We start from the raw sequence: 18,807 nt of genomic DNA, 5'->3' as shown, positions 1-18,807 counted from the left end.
TTTCCAACCCAGTGATATTCAGTTTGCTCTCAAAACTAATCTTTCTAGTTTCACACCGAGAGCAGCCTTTTTTCGTAATGCACGTGAGATCACACACAGATCTTCCAGGTTTTATAGCTGAAGGTAATCGTAGAGCAGATGCACTGGCTGCTCCTCTGCAGCTGGCTGGCCAACCAAACATCCTCGAACAGGCCAAGGTAAGCCATCAATTGTTTCATCAAAATGCCCCGGGACTGGTCCGCCAATTCCAATTGCGGCGTGACCAAGCCAATGCAATTGTGGCTGCTTGCCCCCAGTGTCAGGAGTCCACTTTACCAACTGTGAGTTCAGGAGTGAACCCCAGGGGACTCCGCAGTTGTGAAGTGTGGCAAACTGACATCACACATATACAGGAGTTCGGGAAGTTCCAACATGTACATGTTTCAGTAGATACTTTCTCCGGAGCAGTCTTTGCCTCAGCCCACACTGGACAAAAAACTGCAGATGCCAAAAAACATCTTATGCAGGCATTTGCAGCCTTAGGGGTCCCCACAACCATCAAGACAGATAATGGCCCAGCCTATATTTCCAGAGCGTTTGGTGAGTTTTTACAAGAGTGGGGAGTGAACCATCGGACAGGAATTGCACACTCCCCCACCGGCCAGGCTGTGATAGAAAGAACACATCAGACCTTAAAAAAGGTCCTCCTTCGCCAGCGGGGAGATATCCAGGTCCTATCTCCGCAGATGAGGCTCTGCAAAGCCCTTTTCACCATTAACTTCTTAAATTGTTCTTTTGATAGGCCTGAACCCCCAGTCCTGCGTCATTTTAAACAACATCAACAGCTCAGACCCGAAGAGAGACCTCCAGTGTTAATTAGGGATCCAGACTCTGGAGAGATCCAGGGTCCACACCAGCTCATCACTTGGGGACGGGGGTATGCGTGCGTATCCACACCCTCTGGACTCGGGTGGATTCCTAAGAAATGGGTCAGACCATATACTGCCGAACGGGGAGTGAGTCCACCACAAAACCACCCCCCTGATACTCAGGGGAATCCCACAGAAAACGCAGTTGCGTCAGACACAAAACGCCGCAAGGAAGGAGGAGACCCCTAATCCCTGTTTTCCTTTATACTGGCAGAGCAAATTGTACCTTTTTCAGAGTTAGTTTACCTTGTTATATGATTTTATCTTTCTTTCAGACTAGCAGAATGTCAATTTCCACATTCCTGCTCATCGTTTGGTTCCAGACAATGGCCATCTACCCGTGCACGGTGGACGCGTGGATTGTTCCACAGCCCAAGAAAAATGTGTGGGTCACACTCGCCCAAGCCTTGAAACAAGATCACATGTGTTTGTCTACTGCCTCAGCAGAAAATCCGATGTCCACATGTTTAGTAGGGGTTCCAAGTAAGGGAGATGAGTTCCCAATCGGTCTGGTCCGCTTGCAAAAGCAGGTGAACGAAAATAAAATACCTGGAGTAGGGAAAATACCAGTGCAAAACCCCCTCATTTTGTGGCAAAAGTGGATCCTAGACTTGCCCTCTGCTGAGGGAGAGCCCCAGGAATTAGAACTCCTGGGCTCCGCAAAAGCTGAATATTGCATTCAATTTGATTTTTCCCCAACCAAAGAAGTAAAATTATATGAGCAAGTCAAACAGTACAAGGTAGAATTCAGGGCGGGTCAATGGTGCACAGCTGTCTATAAGCTGAAATCTGCATCCACCACTGATTTCCGTCCCCGCAAGCTGGACAAAGGAGTGTTTCTTATCTGTGGGGACAGAGCTTACCCTGGAATCCCCTCTTGTCTTATTGGAGGTCCATGCACTTTCGGGCATCTGACCCTTGCTTCCCCCAACATGACCCAAATTCCAATCGGGCGAGTAAAAGGTGAGACAAAAATTACTAAGCGAAGTGCAAGTCAATTTGATGAACATTGTGATGCAGAAATTTACCATTGGGCAAAATCCAAAAGAGTTGCCGTCTCTGTGTTTTTACCATGGGTTGCGGCAGCAAAAGCATTGAGTGAATTAGGCAATCTGGAATGCTGGGTGACGAAGCAGGCAAATTTAACATCAACAGCCCTGAGTAACCTCCTAGAAGACGAGGAAATAACCAGAAAGGCTACCCTCCAAAATCGGGCAGCTATTGATTTCCTGCTGTTGGCACATGGTCATGGATGTAAAGAGTTTGATGGTTTGTGCTGTTTTGATCTGTCATCTAAAGGCCAGAGTGTCCACTCGTCCATTCAGGAAATGAGAAGCCTCATTGGGAGTGTGAAGCAAGAAAATGAGGATTGGTTTAAAGATCTGTTAAAAGACTGGGACCTTTCTGGGTGGGCAGTGTCTCTTTTAAAAGACATCTTTTACTTTCTAGTTGCACTGTTTTTAGTTTTATTAGCATTTGGGATTCTTAAGCAAATAATCTCCAAGGTCATCACCTCGAAGCCTAAGGCTTCCGCACCTGTTCTCATCGCTGCTGCCGTCACGGAGAGCGATTGGTGGGAAGACGACAAGCAGAAAGACACCGCAGTTTGAGAACCACAGTTTTACCTTCTCCCAAGGCACCGTTCATCTTATTAAGTAAAAAAGAGGGAGATGTTGCTATCACGCTAGCATGGTATCGTGGAGGAAGGGATTTAGAAAGGCCTTGGGGAGTTGGAAGCTGAGGAAAAGATATATTTAGGTATGAGGGAAAGATACATTTATGTATGCCCCATTGTTTCGGGAAAGTTTCGCTTCAGCATCTTTATGTAAACCCCCTTCTCCCCACCCCTGAGCAGTTCCCATTGGACCTGACCCCTGGGGTGGTTCTGATGAGCCCATGCTGAACACTGTCTCTATTGTTTAGACCTTATCTCTTAATTTTGCTGTATAAAACTGTATCTGGGCAGTAGCCCAGCGTCTTTTGTCCCTGCAACTGTTCAGGCAATACAATCTTTCTGGACTGCATACAACTGACCTCTCTTTGTCTCTTTATCTCGACTCCTTGCGGCGACTGAGGTGCCGCAGCCGCTCGAACCGTGCTAACCCAGCCGCTGTCTGGTAAGCCCAGTGCAGCGGGACCGCGGCAAACCCCGGTCCCCTGAGGGGACAGCTAGCCGGAGGGGTCCCGGGGGGCCGGGGAGGGACGGGGGAAAGCCGCAAGTGACCCCCGAAAGCCGCATGCTACGTCAGAGGGGGGTTGTGGGGTCCCAAGAGTTAGTCGGGAGTGGAAAACTACTGGGGCAGGTGTGGTCACATGCTTTTGGGGTTAATAGATAACGTGGAGCAGGGAGAGGGGGGAAGGGTCTCTCTTTCCGTCACATCCCGTGATCTTCCATTCGCCTGTCCCTACTACTACATCTCCCCTCCCCTTATCATATATAAAATGAGGTAGTCGTAGATATAGGCACTGGAGTGAGGTACAAACTTGTGACTTGTTAAGGAAAGGGTGGTTTGGTAAACGTGAGTAATAACTGAAGGGGGTGTCTAAAGCAATGCCTTCGTAGAAAAAGGGGGGTTTAACATCATAGTAAAGCTAACAGGGGTTAGTTAGGTTCGATTTGGTTTCGCTTAGGTTTAGTAAGGTAGCTTCTAAACAGGTTGGCTATGTGGAACACGAAGGATGGGGTGTTTGCTGTGGTGATCTCTTTGAACACCTTGTCACTTGAAAGATGTTGCGTGACCCACTTAAATGGCTGATGAGGGTAGTGGCCTGGGTCAGCTTGCCCTCTGGCCACAAGCCCTAATAGCAGAATCGCACAAAGACACTGTGCATGTCTGGGTCTCACCGCCGTGGGATTTTCAGGCTTTGTCTGGCGGTTTGGTGGTCTGTTATCTCTCTCTGGAGCAGGGGTATATGCATCACGGGGATGGTTCACGAGCATGTCCTGCAAACAGAAACTCACAGCTTTTCATTAGTTTTGTTCTGAAGGTCAGGTTTGATTGGCAGCAGTGGGTGTGCAGCAGTGGCTCTCATTATAAATTCGTAATCCTGACTCCTAACATAGCAAGGATGTCCCTTCCTATCAGGGGTGGAGAGTTTTGTAAAATGTAAGGGTGGACTGCTACTGTCCGTTCTGGCCCTTTCTTTGTATGCAGCGTTATAGCTACCAATTGGGTGCTTTTTCAAGCTCGGGACAGCCCTCCCACCCCGTTCACTGCGGGGGCGTCTTTGCATTGCCAGCGTCGGGGCCCCAGTGCTTGGGGAAACATCAGGCAGTCTGCTCTTGTGTCTGCCCAAAGCTGGAGCCCTATTACGTGGGGGTCCTGACTGCCATAAAGGCGGCATGTCCCCCACACCCTCGGGAGCTCTTTCCCTATTTTCATGGCCAGGGCCACCCAGGGGTCCCGTTCTGGGGCGTCCCCTGCTGACCCTACAGCACAGGCGCTGTCTGCAGTGGTAGTGGGTACGAAGGTACCGCGGGCTGTGTTTGGAAACTCTGCAATTGTGTCTCTGGCGGGGGTATGAAGTATGAGGGCTCCCCGCCCCACTGCGGGTTGGCATAGATGAGCCGCCTTGTATTTGCGGTGGGAGGAAGCTGCGTGCGGTCCGCACGCTCCCTCCCTCGTCCCGTTCCCCTGGGGCCGGGACCCGCATTCTTTGGCGAGACGCCCTTTTCTCCCGCAGCCCCAAAAGGATATTTTTCCCCAGCTGGTAAACTGGGTTGGTTCGTATTGTGACCACTTTTCGGTGCGGCTTAGAACTTTACTTGGTTTTGTCTTAAATCGCGTTGGCTCTGTTTTCTCTGTCTTGGAGTTCCGGCCGGCTTCCGTCGGCTCCTCCGAGCCGGCGGAGCTGCTGCCAGGCTCCGAGTCGGAAGTTGAATCCTGGCGCACTTCCGGGGCTCGGTGCCTTTTTGTTCGGCTCTGAGCTCGCTCCTCCCCGCGGGGCTGGCGCCGCTCCCGGCCCCCCGGCTCGCTGCGCCTCCTGCAGGGGGTGGTTTCTCCCTTATATGGTAGCGGCCCCCAGCGCAGCCGCCGATTGGCTCCGCGCTCTCTGCCGCTCTCCACCTTTCTCCCGCGCATGCGCATTCCTGAAATCGCGCGGCTCTCGAGTTTTCGCGCCGAGACCGGCCGCGCCCCACCCCTCTCTATGGTGGCCAGCGCCATTTTCAAAGGGCTGGGGGGGCGGCATGGCCGGCGTGTTTTCTCGAGCCGCGGTTTCTGCGTCTCTGGCTTCTTTCGCCAGCCCTTGCCAAAAACATTCCGCGCTCTGCTGCACTTCTGACAACGGATCGCGGGCCGGTGGCGGCGGCGGGACGGGCGGGGAAGCGGCGATTTCTCGGGGGATTTCCGCGGCAGGGATTGGGCTCTGATCTGGGGAAGGAGGTGACGCGCCGGGCCCCCCCGGGTCCCTGCTACCGGGCAGATCGTTCTCAGGGGCAGTTTGCGTTCCCGCCCCCACCCCAAGCTTGGGAGTAACTAATAAACACGTACGCGCCGCGCTCCACGTCTCCTGCTCTTCTATTGCCCTGCGCGGGGCTTTTTCTACTTTGCCCCATGCCTTAAGGCTCTTGCCACTGCCTGAGGATTTTGTGTCCTCGGCTAGCGTGGCTGTGCACTTTTCCCATATTCCCGGATGCATGGCATCCACTGGGCATTCGGTTGCCCCAAGCTCAAGCAGCCTCGCTATAGCAAGATAAAAGTCCTTGAGCTTAAATTCGATACTCCACTGCTTATAATTCAAACTTACGACCTTGGCGACGCTGTCCATGATGCTCGCGGGTCCTGGGACGTCTCCCTGTGCCAAGATACGGTCTGACCGCTCCGGCCGCTGCTCCTGTCCAGGTGTACCCCGTTACCCGAGCGAATCTTCCTGGGTTTCGGCACCAAATATGTTGCCTTTGTAAAAGACAGCGGGCGACCTGGTTCTAAGAGGCAGCACGGCGGTCTGGCCTCTCCAGACCGCTCGGGCTATCGACAAAGACGCTTGCACCAACGTGGCGGACGATCGAAAGCCTTTATTATCTCATCTCGTGGGTTTAAATAGTCTTGGGGGTCTTTGCTACGTCAGAGGGGAGTTGTGGGGTCTCAAGGGTTAGTCGGGAGTGGAAAACTACTGGGGCAGGTGTGGTCACATGCTTTTGGGGTTAATAGATAACGTGGAGCAGGGAGAGGGGGGGAAGGGTCTCTCTTTCCGTCACATCCCGTGATCTTCCGTTCGCCTGTCCCTACTACTACAGCCCCCATGGCAGAAGGAAGTCAAAGAGGTTCTGAGAGTGCTCAGGGCGATCCATCACCAGCAAGAAGCTATTAGGGAGCTGCCACAAATCCAAGAGCTGAACAACACCATGGAACCCAGTGGACACCTTGTCCAGCAGCTCAATCTCCAGGAGCATGCAGATTCTGTAGGGTTGCAAAAAGACCACAAGGCCATCAGCAGGGCTGGTACCGTTCAGGGCTCAGGAAGCCCTCACCCAGCCCAGGATGCTCTGAGCCCTCCACTGAGCTCACGCCCGCTCTCCCTCCAGGTGTCCTGGTGGTTTCCACTCTCCCAGGCCTTGGCTTTCCCCGCCTGTCCCTTGCTGTTTTCTGCTGTCGGCCCAAGTCACTCACCAGCTCGCCCTAATGATCGATGCAATCCCGTGGCACACATTCCATGGGCACCGGTGAGCCAGTGGGAGCAGCGGGCTGAGCTCAGATCCTGACCTGCAGAGTCCCTGCTCCCTGTCCTCCACCGCCCCCTGCTCCGTCCCTGCCAGCCCCACCGCGCACGTCCCTGCCAGCCCCGAGTAGACGGCGCCGGGCACCGCGCTCCTGCAGGTAACCCAGCGGAATCGCTCCTGCAGGGCTCCTGAGCCTTCCCTGTGGGCGAGACGCGGCTGTCAGCGCTCGGGCCGGGGCTGGGAACAATCCCCGACCTCCCCGCTATGTCCCCCGAGCAGCCCAGGCCGGGCACCTCCACCCGAACGGGGCAGCGGCGGCTCGGGGCGGGCGGCCGCGCTACTGAGCGGCTGAGCTTGGTCCGGGGAAGGCGCAGCGGAGGCGGGGGTGAGGCCCTGCTACGTGTGTCCTCCGCGGGCCCCGAGAGGAGCCGGAAGCGGAGTTGGGGCCGGAGTCGTGACAGACGGAGCCGAGGCCCGGCCATGCTGCCCAAGACGCAGCTACTGATGCCCGCCCGGCAGCGCCAGCGGCAGTACGGCGAGGGCCGCCAAGGAGGAAGCGCTGCCGACTGCTCTACAGACTCGCTCCATCATTTGAACAACACTGCTCAGTCCACAGACCATGAAACAGAAAGAGAAAAATCACCCGTTTGCAAGAATGCCCAGAGTGTGCAGTGAAAAGATGAAAACAATGGACCCTTGCAAAAGTCCCCAGACCATACCACTAAATGAAAAAGCATGGATGCTTGCACAAGTTTGCAGACTGTGCCAAAAAAGGAAGACAAAAAGACACTTGCATGAGTTCTGTAGTTGTACAGCAAATCAGGGCGGGAAAAAAGGACACCTGCAGAAATCCACAGAGTGTAAAAGAAAAAGGAAGAAAAAAGGACACGTGCATGTGTCTGCAGATCCTACAACCACAGAGATAAAAAATGGATGCCTTCAGACACCCTGCTGGGCAAGAGACACTCCCTTTTGAGCTGAAGCTGTTGGCAGGAGCTTTACCAAAAATATGGCATCATTATGTCAGTTTTGTTTCGGCCCAGTGAAAAATCTCTTACTTACCTGTCAGACCGTTAAAAACTTTGTGGGATGACACCAACAAGAAAGCCCTGCCAACTGCTCTATGGATTCACTCCATCATTTGATCTGTTCTGCTCAAGTCTGCAGGCCAGGGAAAAAAATGGAAAAAGAACCCACCTGCACACGTCCCCAGTCTGTGCAAGACTGTGGTAGATAGGGACAGGCGAACGGAAGATCACGGGATGTGACGGAAAGAGAGACCCTTCCCCCCTTCTCCCTGCCCCACGTTATCTATTAACCCCAGAAGCATGTGACCACACCTGTTGCAGTAGTTTTCCACTACCGACTAACCCCTGAGACCCCACAACCCCCCTCTGACGTAGCAAAGACCCCCGAGACTATTTAAACCCACGAGATGAGATAATAAAGGCTTTTCGATCGTCCACCAAATTGGTGCCAGCGTCTTTGTCGATTAGCCCGAGTGGTCTGGAGAGGCCGGACCACCGTGCTGCCCCCAGAACCAGGTTGCCGTTGTCTTTTACAAGGCAACACAAGACAAAGAGGAAAAAAAGGGTCACCTGCAGCAATCAGCCAACTGTATAAGAAGAAGGCAAAATTAAGACACTTGCACATGCCTGCACACCCTACAATTGCAGGGGAAAGAGAAGGATGCTTGCATTTGTCCACAGCCTTAACAGCATCAGGCGACAAAAAGGACTCCTTTGACAGGGCACACACTGTCCCAAAGCAACACAAAACTTGCTTGCAGTGCATAACCCGTAGCTCAAAGTATCCAAGAGGAATGCAGAACAGGCACCAAGCCCACACACCCTGTACCTTGGCCACCAGTGCTTCTGACTAAAACTAGTTCCCTAAATTGGAATGCCTGTCATTCCTGCACATTTACTGCATGGCTAACATCAACCAGCAAATTGTAGGGCTCACTGAAGGAAGAACGATTTTTTTAGTGGGGAAAAGATGCCGAGGAACAAATGGCCCATATGTATTTGCATGACACTGGAGCAGTGTTGATGTTGGCAATATGGCAGGGACATGTCCTCTGCACGGGGCAGTGCCCACGTCATGTGCCAAGGAACAAATGGCCCATATGTGTTTGCATGACACTGGAGCAGTGTTGATGTTGGCAATATGGCAGGGACACGTCCTCTGCACGGGGCAGTGCCCACGTCATGTTAATGGCCAGGGGGGCCCTTGGGGCAGCCCTCACAGTGTGGGTGCACCCATGCCTGTTCTCTCCACTTCCACCAGCTGCCAGGTCAGCCCTTCTCTTGACAAAGTTCTCTGTCCCACACTGAGCTCCTGGTGCCTTTGCAAAAAAACACTCCCTTTGGCTTGTGGGAAACCTGCCAGGTCAGATTCCTCCATGGATGTGGGTTTGAAATCTCTGTCATGCCCACGCTGGATACGTGCTGCATAGTAGTACTGCATTTTTCAGTCATTTGCTGCACTCTCATTTTTGGCCTGCAGGAGCTGAGTGAATTGATCCTGGTTTTCCTGAGCTTAGCCTTTTCTTTTCTGGGCCGTATAGCTCACTGAACCACAAACTCCAAATCTGCTGCAGACAGCTGCAAGCACCAAACAGGCAAACAATCCAAAATGCAGGTTCTGTGGAATTCTTGTCCATCATTTCATTCTAAACCTCCTCAGAATGTGCCACAGGTAGAAGCAAACAGGTCCCAATCTCACAGGTAATAGGAGAAGGCCTCAGGTCAAGAACAGGAGTTCAGCCAATGGCTAAAGGAACCAGAGGAATTTGCAAGGCAGGTGAGTGCTGGAGATGATGGAGGCCTGCCAAGCTGCCTGCTCTTGTCTTGCTGCTGAAATCCTGAATTTCATTGTGGTAAACAGGCAAAATGAAATTAAAAGGAGGTTGATGACTTCTAGAAAAAATGTGCCTATTTGTTAAAAACTAGAACAACAGAGGAGGAGGCCTCAGGGTAAGCCTAGGGCCTGCGGGAAAAGCCAGAGGTAACTGTAACAGTGCCGTGTAACAAGGTGTTTCTCCAGACACGAGGTACCCTTGAAAGACCCCGGGTGCGTCCCACCCAGGGATTTTTAAAGTCTCTTGGGGTTGCTTGCTTGGTGCGCTTTGGATCCTCTTGCAGATGGGTCCTTTTCTTGCTCACTGACAGGTCTGTAAGATGGTGCAGTCCGACCAATCAGTTTGGAATACAGCAATCCTATTGGGTGGCTGGTTTCCCAATTGTAGTTCGAGTTGCTCTCATCACCCTTTGATGTAACTTTTCTGGAACATTCTTACTATTGCACCTTATTACTAACCTGCATTTCTCTGTTTAGTAGCCATATACACACACTTAAATAACCGTACATTTAACTGAATAACTTATCACATTAATTATATAACACCTCATTATATTGATTAACAATCCATAATGGCTTAGTGTAATAATTAACTATTAGTAACTTTGCCTTTGAAAGTGAATTTATTTATAACAGCGTCCGCTCCATGCGCTGGGAGAGCCGGGCCCAGGGGCTGCTCATCGACCGCTCCCTCTTTGAGCGGGAGATGCTCAGCCCGGGCGACGCCCAGGGGCCAGCCCCGCGCCCCTTCAGGGCCACGCAGTTCCGCAGCTTCGTGCGCCAGCTCCACCGCTACGGCTTCCGCAGGGTGCCGGGCCGGGCTGGCTCAGCTGCGCCTGGCGATGCCGGGGCCTGGCTCCACTACAGCAACCCCTGCTTTCGCCGTGACCGCCCCGACCTCCTGCTCCGCGTCAGGCGCCGGAGCACGCCCAACAGGCAGCGGCCGGCGGCGGGGCGGGAGTGCTGCAGGCGCCCGCCCTGCGGCTCGCAGCAGCTCCCCGGGGCACGGCTGCTGCCGGACGGGCAGGGCGGGCACGCTCGCTTCCAGCCGCTGCCCACGGAGCGGCCGCCGCTGCCGCCTGGGCGCCCGCCCAGCGCTTCCTCCTGCTGCACAGGGAGCGGACGCTGCCGGACGGGTGGGAGCTGCGCAGCCCCTGGCCCGGCCGCTTCCAGCAGCCGCCCGGAGAGCAGCCGCTGCTCGCCCGGCGCCCGCCCTGCAGCTTCCACCTGCTGCACCGGGACCGGCCCATGCCGGCCCGGCGGGAGGGGCCGAGCCGCTTCCAGGAGTTCTATGGGCAGCGGCCGCCGCCCGCCGAGCAGGAGTTGCTTCAGATCCCGCCCTCCGACTTGCTCGGTTTCTGCGGGGAGCCGCTGCTGCCGCTCGCAGGGGCGCAGCCCCGCAGCCGCTTCCAGGACCTCTACGGAGAGCAGCTGCCTCCAGTCGACCGGGAGCTGCTCAGGATGCAGCCCGGCAGCTTCCAGCCTCTCCACAGGGAGCAGCAGCCCCCAGCCTCTGTCTCGCAAGGTAGGAAAAGAGCTGTAGCTCCTTGCTTTTCCAAAAGGTCATGAAAAGTGACTGAAGTATCTTTCCATAAGGATCTGTCAGCTCTGTCATTCTTGGCCCAAAATTGTCAAGCCTATTAAACCTATTAGAAAGCCAGAAGGTTCTCTGTCTGGTTTTCCTGTGTGCTTCCTGTGATGTTTGATCCAGGGTAGCAACAGAGATCTGTGTCCCAGAGCCACATTGTGGAGCCTGACCAATGTGTTTGGATTCTTGCAGCTGCCTCAGGCACTTCAGCCCCCAGTGCTCCACCTGGCAGTGCTGCAGCATTGACAGCCTCCAGCTCAGCGCAGAAGGCCCCTGGGGAAGAGCAATTGCCACCAGTGGATCTGGGCTTTGCCATAGAGCAAATGATTTGGGAGATCAGGAGGTCCCTGTCTGAAAGGTCTCCCTCTGCTCAGGTAATCCCATTGGAGAGGAAGAGAAGAGGCTGGGCTGAGAGCTTTTCAATGTTGTTACATGGAGAAGGAGAGTAACTTATCCTTGATGTGATCCCAGCAAAATACCGAATGATCTCTAATTTTCTTATTTTCTATTGTTCTTTCAAGGGGAATATTAATGTTGTCCCTGAGTCTTCAGGAGGGGAGCCTGTGGACCGAGCTGCAGCCGAGGAAACTCCATCTGGCACCAAGAGCTGCGGGAACAGTTCTCCAGAGCCCGAGGAGCCTGGTAAGGACAGAGCCCCCATTGGTTTAGAGAGGTGTGAGACGGCTGCTCTGAGCAGGAGGGGAGATGAGAAGAGTTGAGTTCTTGTCTGAAGGGTTGGTGCTTCCCGGTGCCTTTAGTTCAAATCCTGCACTGGCACAACCTGCCCAAGCCCTGCCCTCCATGCTTCTGTAGAGGCTCTGACACCAAGTCCTCTGCTGTGGCAAGAGAGCAGGGAATAAACCTGACCTTGTGGGAGTTGTGTCACCAAGCTGGCTGTCCCAATTTGGTTCATAACTCAGCCCTCAGCAGCCTTCAGCCATTTCAGTGAGGACGGTGGTCTCTCTGTCACTGGCACTGTCTCTGTTTCAAGCTCTCTTGGGTGCCATTTGCACTGTGAGTGCTGAGACTCTGTCAGGATACTTAAATACTTTATACTGTTCAGTTTTGAACACTTGGAAGGATCCCTGTTCTTTAAAGAGCAGGCTTCAAATTGCCAAGTGAGAGTCTGCCTTTCAGGCCATCTTTTAAAGTTCCTCATGGACGGACAATTGGTGCTCAAGGGACACTTGGGCAAAGGCCAATATTGACTCAGTGTTTCCTTTGCTTCCCAGATCCAGTGTGATTGACTTCCCCAGGAGGGCTGCCCTGTGTGGCTGGAAGAGACAGAGGAAGAGCCTGTGACCATCGGGCAGGTAGAATTCCTCTGTCTCTAGTTATATTAATAGATGCGTATAGTTACATTTATGTATGTAGTTGTATGTATAGGTTTATATAGTTACATTTATCTATCTAGAGGGTTAGAGATCTGAATAGTTAATTTATTTTTAGCTTTAAGTGTATATATTTATATTTTTAGGTGTGCAGTTTTAGTTATAGATGCCCATAGTTGCATTTATACATGTGTATAGTTACATTTAAGTGTATGTAGTTACATTTATAGATAGGCATCTTTATTTTGATGTATGGGAGTTTAGTTACATAGATTGATGCCTGTATAGGTATAGGCCTCTTTTTAACTTCTTCCTCTGCTCTGCTTCCTCCCTCACCTCTTGCTTTTCCCCTGTGCCCCCTGTGTCCCCTCTGCCTGTGCTGGGTCCGAGCTGGGGCCGGGCCGGGCGGAGCAGCAGTTCGAGCCCGGGTGTCCCTGGAGCAGTGGGAGCTGCCGCTGGCCCCAGGCCCTGTCCCCTGAGGAGCTGCTGAAGGACGGTGAGAGCGAGGGGGCCGAGGGGGCGGTGACGCTGAAGGGACGGTGACCCTGAGGTGCTGCTGGGGCTGAGGGGTGTGGGGCAGCCGAGGGCGATGGTGGCACTGAGGTGACAGGGAAGTGGCACAGGCCGAGGGCGTGGCGGGTCTAGGGGGACAGGAAGGGTCAGAAGGGACTGAGGGGGTGAGAGGACTGTGAGGGGCTGAAGAAACTGAAGGGGGCTGGGGCTTTGCCGAGAGCATGGCGGGGCTGAGGGGATGGAGGGGCCGGCAGGGAGCACAGAGGGCTCCGGGACTGCAGCTCCGCCAGGCCTTGGAAGTAATTCCAGAGCCTCCGCTTTTGCCAGAGCTGCAGTGAAGACCTTGAGGACAGCCGGAGACCGACGGGATCCAGCAGGGAGAAGCCGCTGGCCAGCAGCAAGAGCAGGGATGGAGGACCTGCTGCTGCCACCCTGGAGAGAGCCCGGGTGAGGCACAGGACCGGGGAGGCAGGGTGGGGCTGAGGGTGGCGGGGCTGAGGCTGCGGGCACTGCCCGGCGGGGCAGGAGCGGGCCCTGCCCGTGCTGGGGCTGCTCAGCACAGCTGCCCCGGCTGGCACAGGGGCTGTCCTTGGGCAAGGCAGCTGTGCCGGCAGGGCCCGGGAGCTGTGCCGGCTGTGCCGGGCTGCCGGGGCTGGGGGACAGTCCCGCCGCGGCTACGCTCACCACGGCCTGGCCCGCTCGGCTGCTTTTTCCTTCTCACCCTCCTGGGGAGGCTCTGAGATCTTCTCCTCCCTCATGGAAGTGCAGCTGTTGCCAAGGGAAAGGTCCCCGTACTGACTCAGTGTTCCCTTTGCTTGCCAGCTGTGCCTTCTGCCATCCCTGTCCAGGAGAGCTGCTCTGCACGGGAGGAAGAGACTGAGGGAGAGGCTTTGGAGATGGGGCAGCTGGGATCCCTCTGTTTGTAGATCTGTTTAGAGATACATGGACTTGCACATAGACAGTGATAATTCCGTGTATATTTCCATATGTGTCTTGCTATTTGTATGGGTTTATTTCCATTAGTATATGTTGTTATATTTATGTATACTAATGTTGTTCTGTTGGTATACTATATATATATATATATATATATATATATATATATATATATATATTAGATATAGATATAGATATAGATATATGTATATGTATATATGTATATATATATATTTGCTATTAAATATATGTGTATATATGTATACACATATACACACATATATCTGTGTGAAATTCTTTTTCCTGGGTATACAGTTGTGTAAGTATCTCTTTTGATGTAGTTGTAGTTGGCTTTTAAAATATATATATTGCTATTTGTGGAATTGTGTTATTATATGTTCTATTATGTATAAGGTCATTCCATGTACCCTCTCGCGATCTGTAGCGACCCCCCGGGTTCTCCCATTTCCCCCCACGGTCTGCCTTCCCGAGAAAGTGCCCAGTCACTCTGTTTACGTCTCTCAGACCATCTGTCAGCCACGCGGCGGGGTCGGGAGACGACCTGGCACCCTTCCATCTGTCCATCTCCCATTGGACCCCTGCACCCCACTATCCCCAGTCCCCCCGTGGCGTTATCTCATTGGCCGCCCCGGGTTTCCCCTATCCAGTACTTATAGAGCGGGTTGGGGACGCCCCGGTGCTTTTTCTCCCGCCTGGCCCCTGATCGCTGCTGCTGCCCAACCCGCGGGCTTTTTCTCCCGCCTGATTCCTGCGTGCTGCCGCGGCTCTCTCTCTCGCCCGGCCCCTGACTGCCGCAACCGCCGCCGCTGCCCCGGGCGATCGCGGCCGCCTCGGACTGTCCTGCGATCGCTGCCGCAGCCTCACCGCCGCCGTCGCCACTGCCGTGGTCGCTGCGGCTCCCGCACGTGCCGGCTGCAGCGCTGCGGCTCCACACGCAGCCTCTCTTGGATCGCGGCCAGCTTCGGAGCGCGCCGCCCCGCCCCCGAATCGGCCAGGCGGCACGGACAAACTCGAACTTAGCACGCAGCAGCTTCTCGGTTTTTGCCTTCCCAACCAAGCCGCAATAAACCGAGATATCGCCCGCGGGGGAAAAAGTCTCTCTCCTTTTATTTGCCTCGGGACTCGCCTCGCTCCCAAACCCACGCAGCACCGGCAGATACCCGCGAGGGTTCGCCGGAAAGCACGGAAGTTGCCAGCGCTCCCCCCCTCCTCACGGAGGGGAAGACAAGAAAGGGGGGACGAGAGGGGGACAAGAGAGAGCGCTAAGGCAGTTGTGGCGCCCGAACGTGTTGCTTGGGACGAAAGGGGGGACAAGAGAGAGCGCTAAGGCAGTTGTGGCGCCCAAACGCGTTGCTTGGGAGCTCCAAGCACACGGACTGAGGACCACCAAGCCCCGAAAAGCTCATTGATTTACCTCGTGGACGTTACAACACCCTCGCAAGCCGTGGTTCTGTTTTAAGGAGCCAAGGCTTCCAGAGGGGTGGGGCCGGCACCTTTGGCTAGCACCGCTGAAGCTCGGCCCCCCCACGGTGAAAACTTCGCAGCTGGACGTTTCGTTTCGCCTTCGGACGTCGCCAGACCCGTGGTGAGTTACCGGGGTCCCCCTGGGCTGGGTACGCCTTGCTCCCTTTGGGGTGAGTTTCTCTTTCTCCCACAAGAGGGCGTAAGAGCCCACATTTTGTCTCCCGCTTCAGGGAGTGTGTAAGGGAAGGCTTCCCAGTCTCCGACAGGTGTCTTTTTTTTCTTCTTTTGTTATTTTACCAGCCGCGAGGGTTGTGACACGCCTTAACATTGACATAATGGGTGCAAAAATGTCTGTGTCACAGGAGAGAATTTATGTTCAAACCCTAGGAATTTTAGTGGGGGGAGGGAAGAAATGTAAAAAATCAGACGTGAAGCGTTTTGCACGGTGGCTTCTGCAGTCTTTCCAGGACCTGTCGCAGGAAAATTTGTACCAAGTTCAATTCTGGGACCGAGTGAAAAAAGAAATTGCCCAAAAGGAGGATCAGTCCTTTTCAATTTTTATCCACCTGGCAATCCAACTGAAAAATATTGTCAAAGATAACTGCGAAGGGAAGCCAAAGCCACCGCAGGGCGAACGCTGCCTCCCAAGCCCCCCAAATCCCCCAAAAACCCTCTCCTATCCCTCTCTCCCTAGCCCGGGGATTCTCAGACAGGCATCCTGGCAAAACCAGCCGCAGGCAGATTCTGGTCTCTCTGCTAACCCCCAGGCTCCATCGCAGGACGATGCTGGCATCGCCCTGCACCCTTCCCCTCCCCAAACCTCCTCTCTTAGCAAAGTTGTGAGTTTTAAAACCCCAGATTCCTCCCCAGGACCTTCCCCGGACCTTTCCCAAAATGATTCCCTTCCCTGCCCCAAGGCACAACATGGAGGGGACCGCATGGCATGCCCATCCCCCTCCCTGCATTCTTTGTCTCCTAACGACCCCCTTCGCCCTACAGCCAACCCCTCCCACTCCCGAGACTTCTCCACCCACCCCTCCCCTCCACCCCCTTCTGGCACCTCCCCTAATGAATCATTCATCAGTCCTCCCTCCGACCCCGCCCCTGCGGGTGAGGTAACACCAGCCACACCCCCTAGCCCTGGTCCTGCCCCCGCCCTCGGTTCCCGTGGCCCGCCCTCTGGTTCCCATGCCTCGGTTCCCGAGGGAGGGGGGGGGACGGAGGAGGAGGGAGGGGGGGAGGGGGGAAGCCGCGACCTGCCGCAACCCCTGCTTGCCTTTTCTGCCGCACCAGTCACCTACACCCCGCGGCAGAGGGGCAGACCCTTGGCACAGTGGACCCCTATCCCACAGGCTGTAATTAGAGATGTTTGCAAAGCCCAAAAAGACTTTGGTCGGGAAAGTGAATACTTTCGGGGACTTTTAAAAGTCACACTTTCCTCCAACGAGTACGTCCCTGCTGACATTCGCGCTCTGTTTTTGTGCTTGCTTACTCAAGCTGAGTTTTTGGTATGGGAATCCGCATGGAGGCGGGAGGTACGGGATGCATTACCGCAACTTTGGGCAAAAGCCGAGACCTCCTCTGACACCGATGGAGGCATGTTAACCATTGACCACCTGTGCGGGATAGGGGATTGGGACGTGGCAACAACACAGGCTGAAAAGATTCCAAGGGGGGCATTGGCAGCAACTGCCAATGCGGCAGAAAAAGCATTTTTTAAGTTAAAACCCCGTGGTCCTGTTGTTAACTGTTTTTCTATTAAGCAGGAGACACAGGAATCTTTCGTTAGTTTCGTAGACAGGTTGTACAGGGCAGCTGAATCGCAGGTGCCAGAGGACGGATTGAGGCAGGGCATGGTGAAGCAGATCGCCCTGCAGATTGCCAACGAGGCCTGCCGACAGGCGATGCTGAGCCTGCCCCTCGACCCAGAGCCAACGCTCCAAGACATGCTGGACGTGTGCACTCGAAGTCTCACCCTGCCTTCAAAAGACCCTCCGGGGACACCCCAAACGCCATCACGGAGAGTCTCCTTTGCCGAAGCCCACACGCCATCCACGGCTCCGGCTCCTGCACGCCGCTTCACTGGGCCACCACCCAAAGGCTACCATCCAGGACGGCCCTGCAACCTGTGCAATAAGAAAGGACACTGGGCATCTCACTGCCCCCTCAAAGAGGACTTCTTGCGTTTTAAAAAACAGCAGCAAGGGCAAGGTGCCTCCAACTCAGGGGGACATTCAAAAAACTGATTTCCCAGCGCAGTCCCTCCCTGCGTAAGCACACAAATTTGGTGGGAAACATAACATCAGGGGGCAGGAGGGACAACACATTAGCATACCCACCTGAGGACAATAACTCTAATACCAAACACGACATTTCTGGAGTGCACAATAGGGGAACAAGAGCTGGTGAACCAGCCTGTGTGGGAGGAGTTGGGAATTTCATCTCACAGGCATGGCTTGGTCGGGACCCCGACCATCCCAGGCCCATCCTTAACACCCAGTCCAACTTCTCTCCATACAGGTTGGCCCTAACCGAACCCCTACTGCTCAGGGACAGCAATTGGCACTTTGTCACAGTGGACACACAGGACCCAGGGACCTGTAGAAAACTCCCCAGTAAGTACATCGTCCTTGGGGACACAAAATACACGCCACTCGACATCACTATCGCACCCAATTTGACACGTGCAAACCCTAAACATCTGGTGCTGTGGCTGCACTGTGCTCACCCGCCAGTCTACCTTCCCAAAGGGCAAATCATCGCCCAGGCCATACCTGTATCTGGGGTTTCTGTCTACCCAGAAGACCTGTGGAGGAAAACCGCAAAGCAGATCTACGAGGTGTGTCAGGCCCAGGTAATTGGGAAGGATAAACCCAAAATTGAGTGTTACATGTGGAACGGCGGTGAGCACAAGTGGCTTAACGGCCTCTTGGACACAGGGGCAGACGTCACAGTCATTCCCTCACGGGATTGGCCGTCGCGTTGGGAGTTGCAGGACGTGGCTGGACACATTCAAGGTGTCGGAGGGGCACAATTGGCAAAACAGTCAAAAAACATCATCAAATTTGAGGGGCCAAACAGACAGACAGCTTACCTGCGTCCGTTTGTTCTGGATTACACGGAGCCCCTGTGGGGAAGGGACCTGATGGCCCAGTGGGGGGTCTCATTGACCATTCCTACCCCCCAGGTTTTTCGGGCAGCGGTCACTGAGGAGTGTCCTACCCAAAAGTTAAATTGGCTCTCTGATGTTCCAATCTGGGTAGAGCAGTGGCCGCTCAATAAACAAAAATTAAAAGCGCTCCAAAAACTCGTGGCAGAACAACTTGCCAAGGGCCATATCCAAGAAACAACATCTCCTTGGAATTCCCCCGTCTTTGTCCTGAAAAAACCAGGCAAAGACGAATGGCGGTTGCTCCACGACCTTTGTGCCATCAACAATGTGATCGAAAATATGGGTCCACTCCTACCAGGGATGCCGTCCCCCACAATGTTACCCAAAGATTGGGAATTGGCTGTGATTGA

The 18,807-nt window shown here is 54.2% G+C and overlaps 1 protein-coding gene across 1 annotated transcript; it reads left to right on the top strand.

Moving 5' to 3' along the window:
• Positions 1-10,078: 10,078 nt before the first annotated feature.
• On the top strand, positions 10,079-13,965 carry LOC140683507 (uncharacterized). Its single transcript, XM_072926018.1, has 7 exons — positions 10,079-10,240; positions 10,348-10,957; positions 11,213-11,394; positions 11,542-11,662; positions 12,253-12,847; positions 13,192-13,311; positions 13,687-13,965. The coding sequence occupies exons 1-5, from the start codon at positions 10,079-10,081 to the stop codon at positions 12,261-12,263; spliced, it is 1,086 nt and encodes a 361-aa protein (XP_072782119.1). The 3' UTR covers positions 12,264-12,847; positions 13,192-13,311; positions 13,687-13,965.
• Positions 13,966-18,807: the final 4,842 nt, after the last annotated feature.

This window comes from Taeniopygia guttata, chromosome 3, assembly GCF_048771995.1.
Source record: "Taeniopygia guttata chromosome 3, bTaeGut7.mat, whole genome shotgun sequence".
NCBI classification, from domain to species: Eukaryota; Metazoa; Chordata; class Aves; order Passeriformes; family Estrildidae; genus Taeniopygia; species Taeniopygia guttata.
The sequence above is the reverse complement of the archived record's forward strand: the minus strand, read 5'-3'. Positions and strand labels throughout refer to the sequence as shown.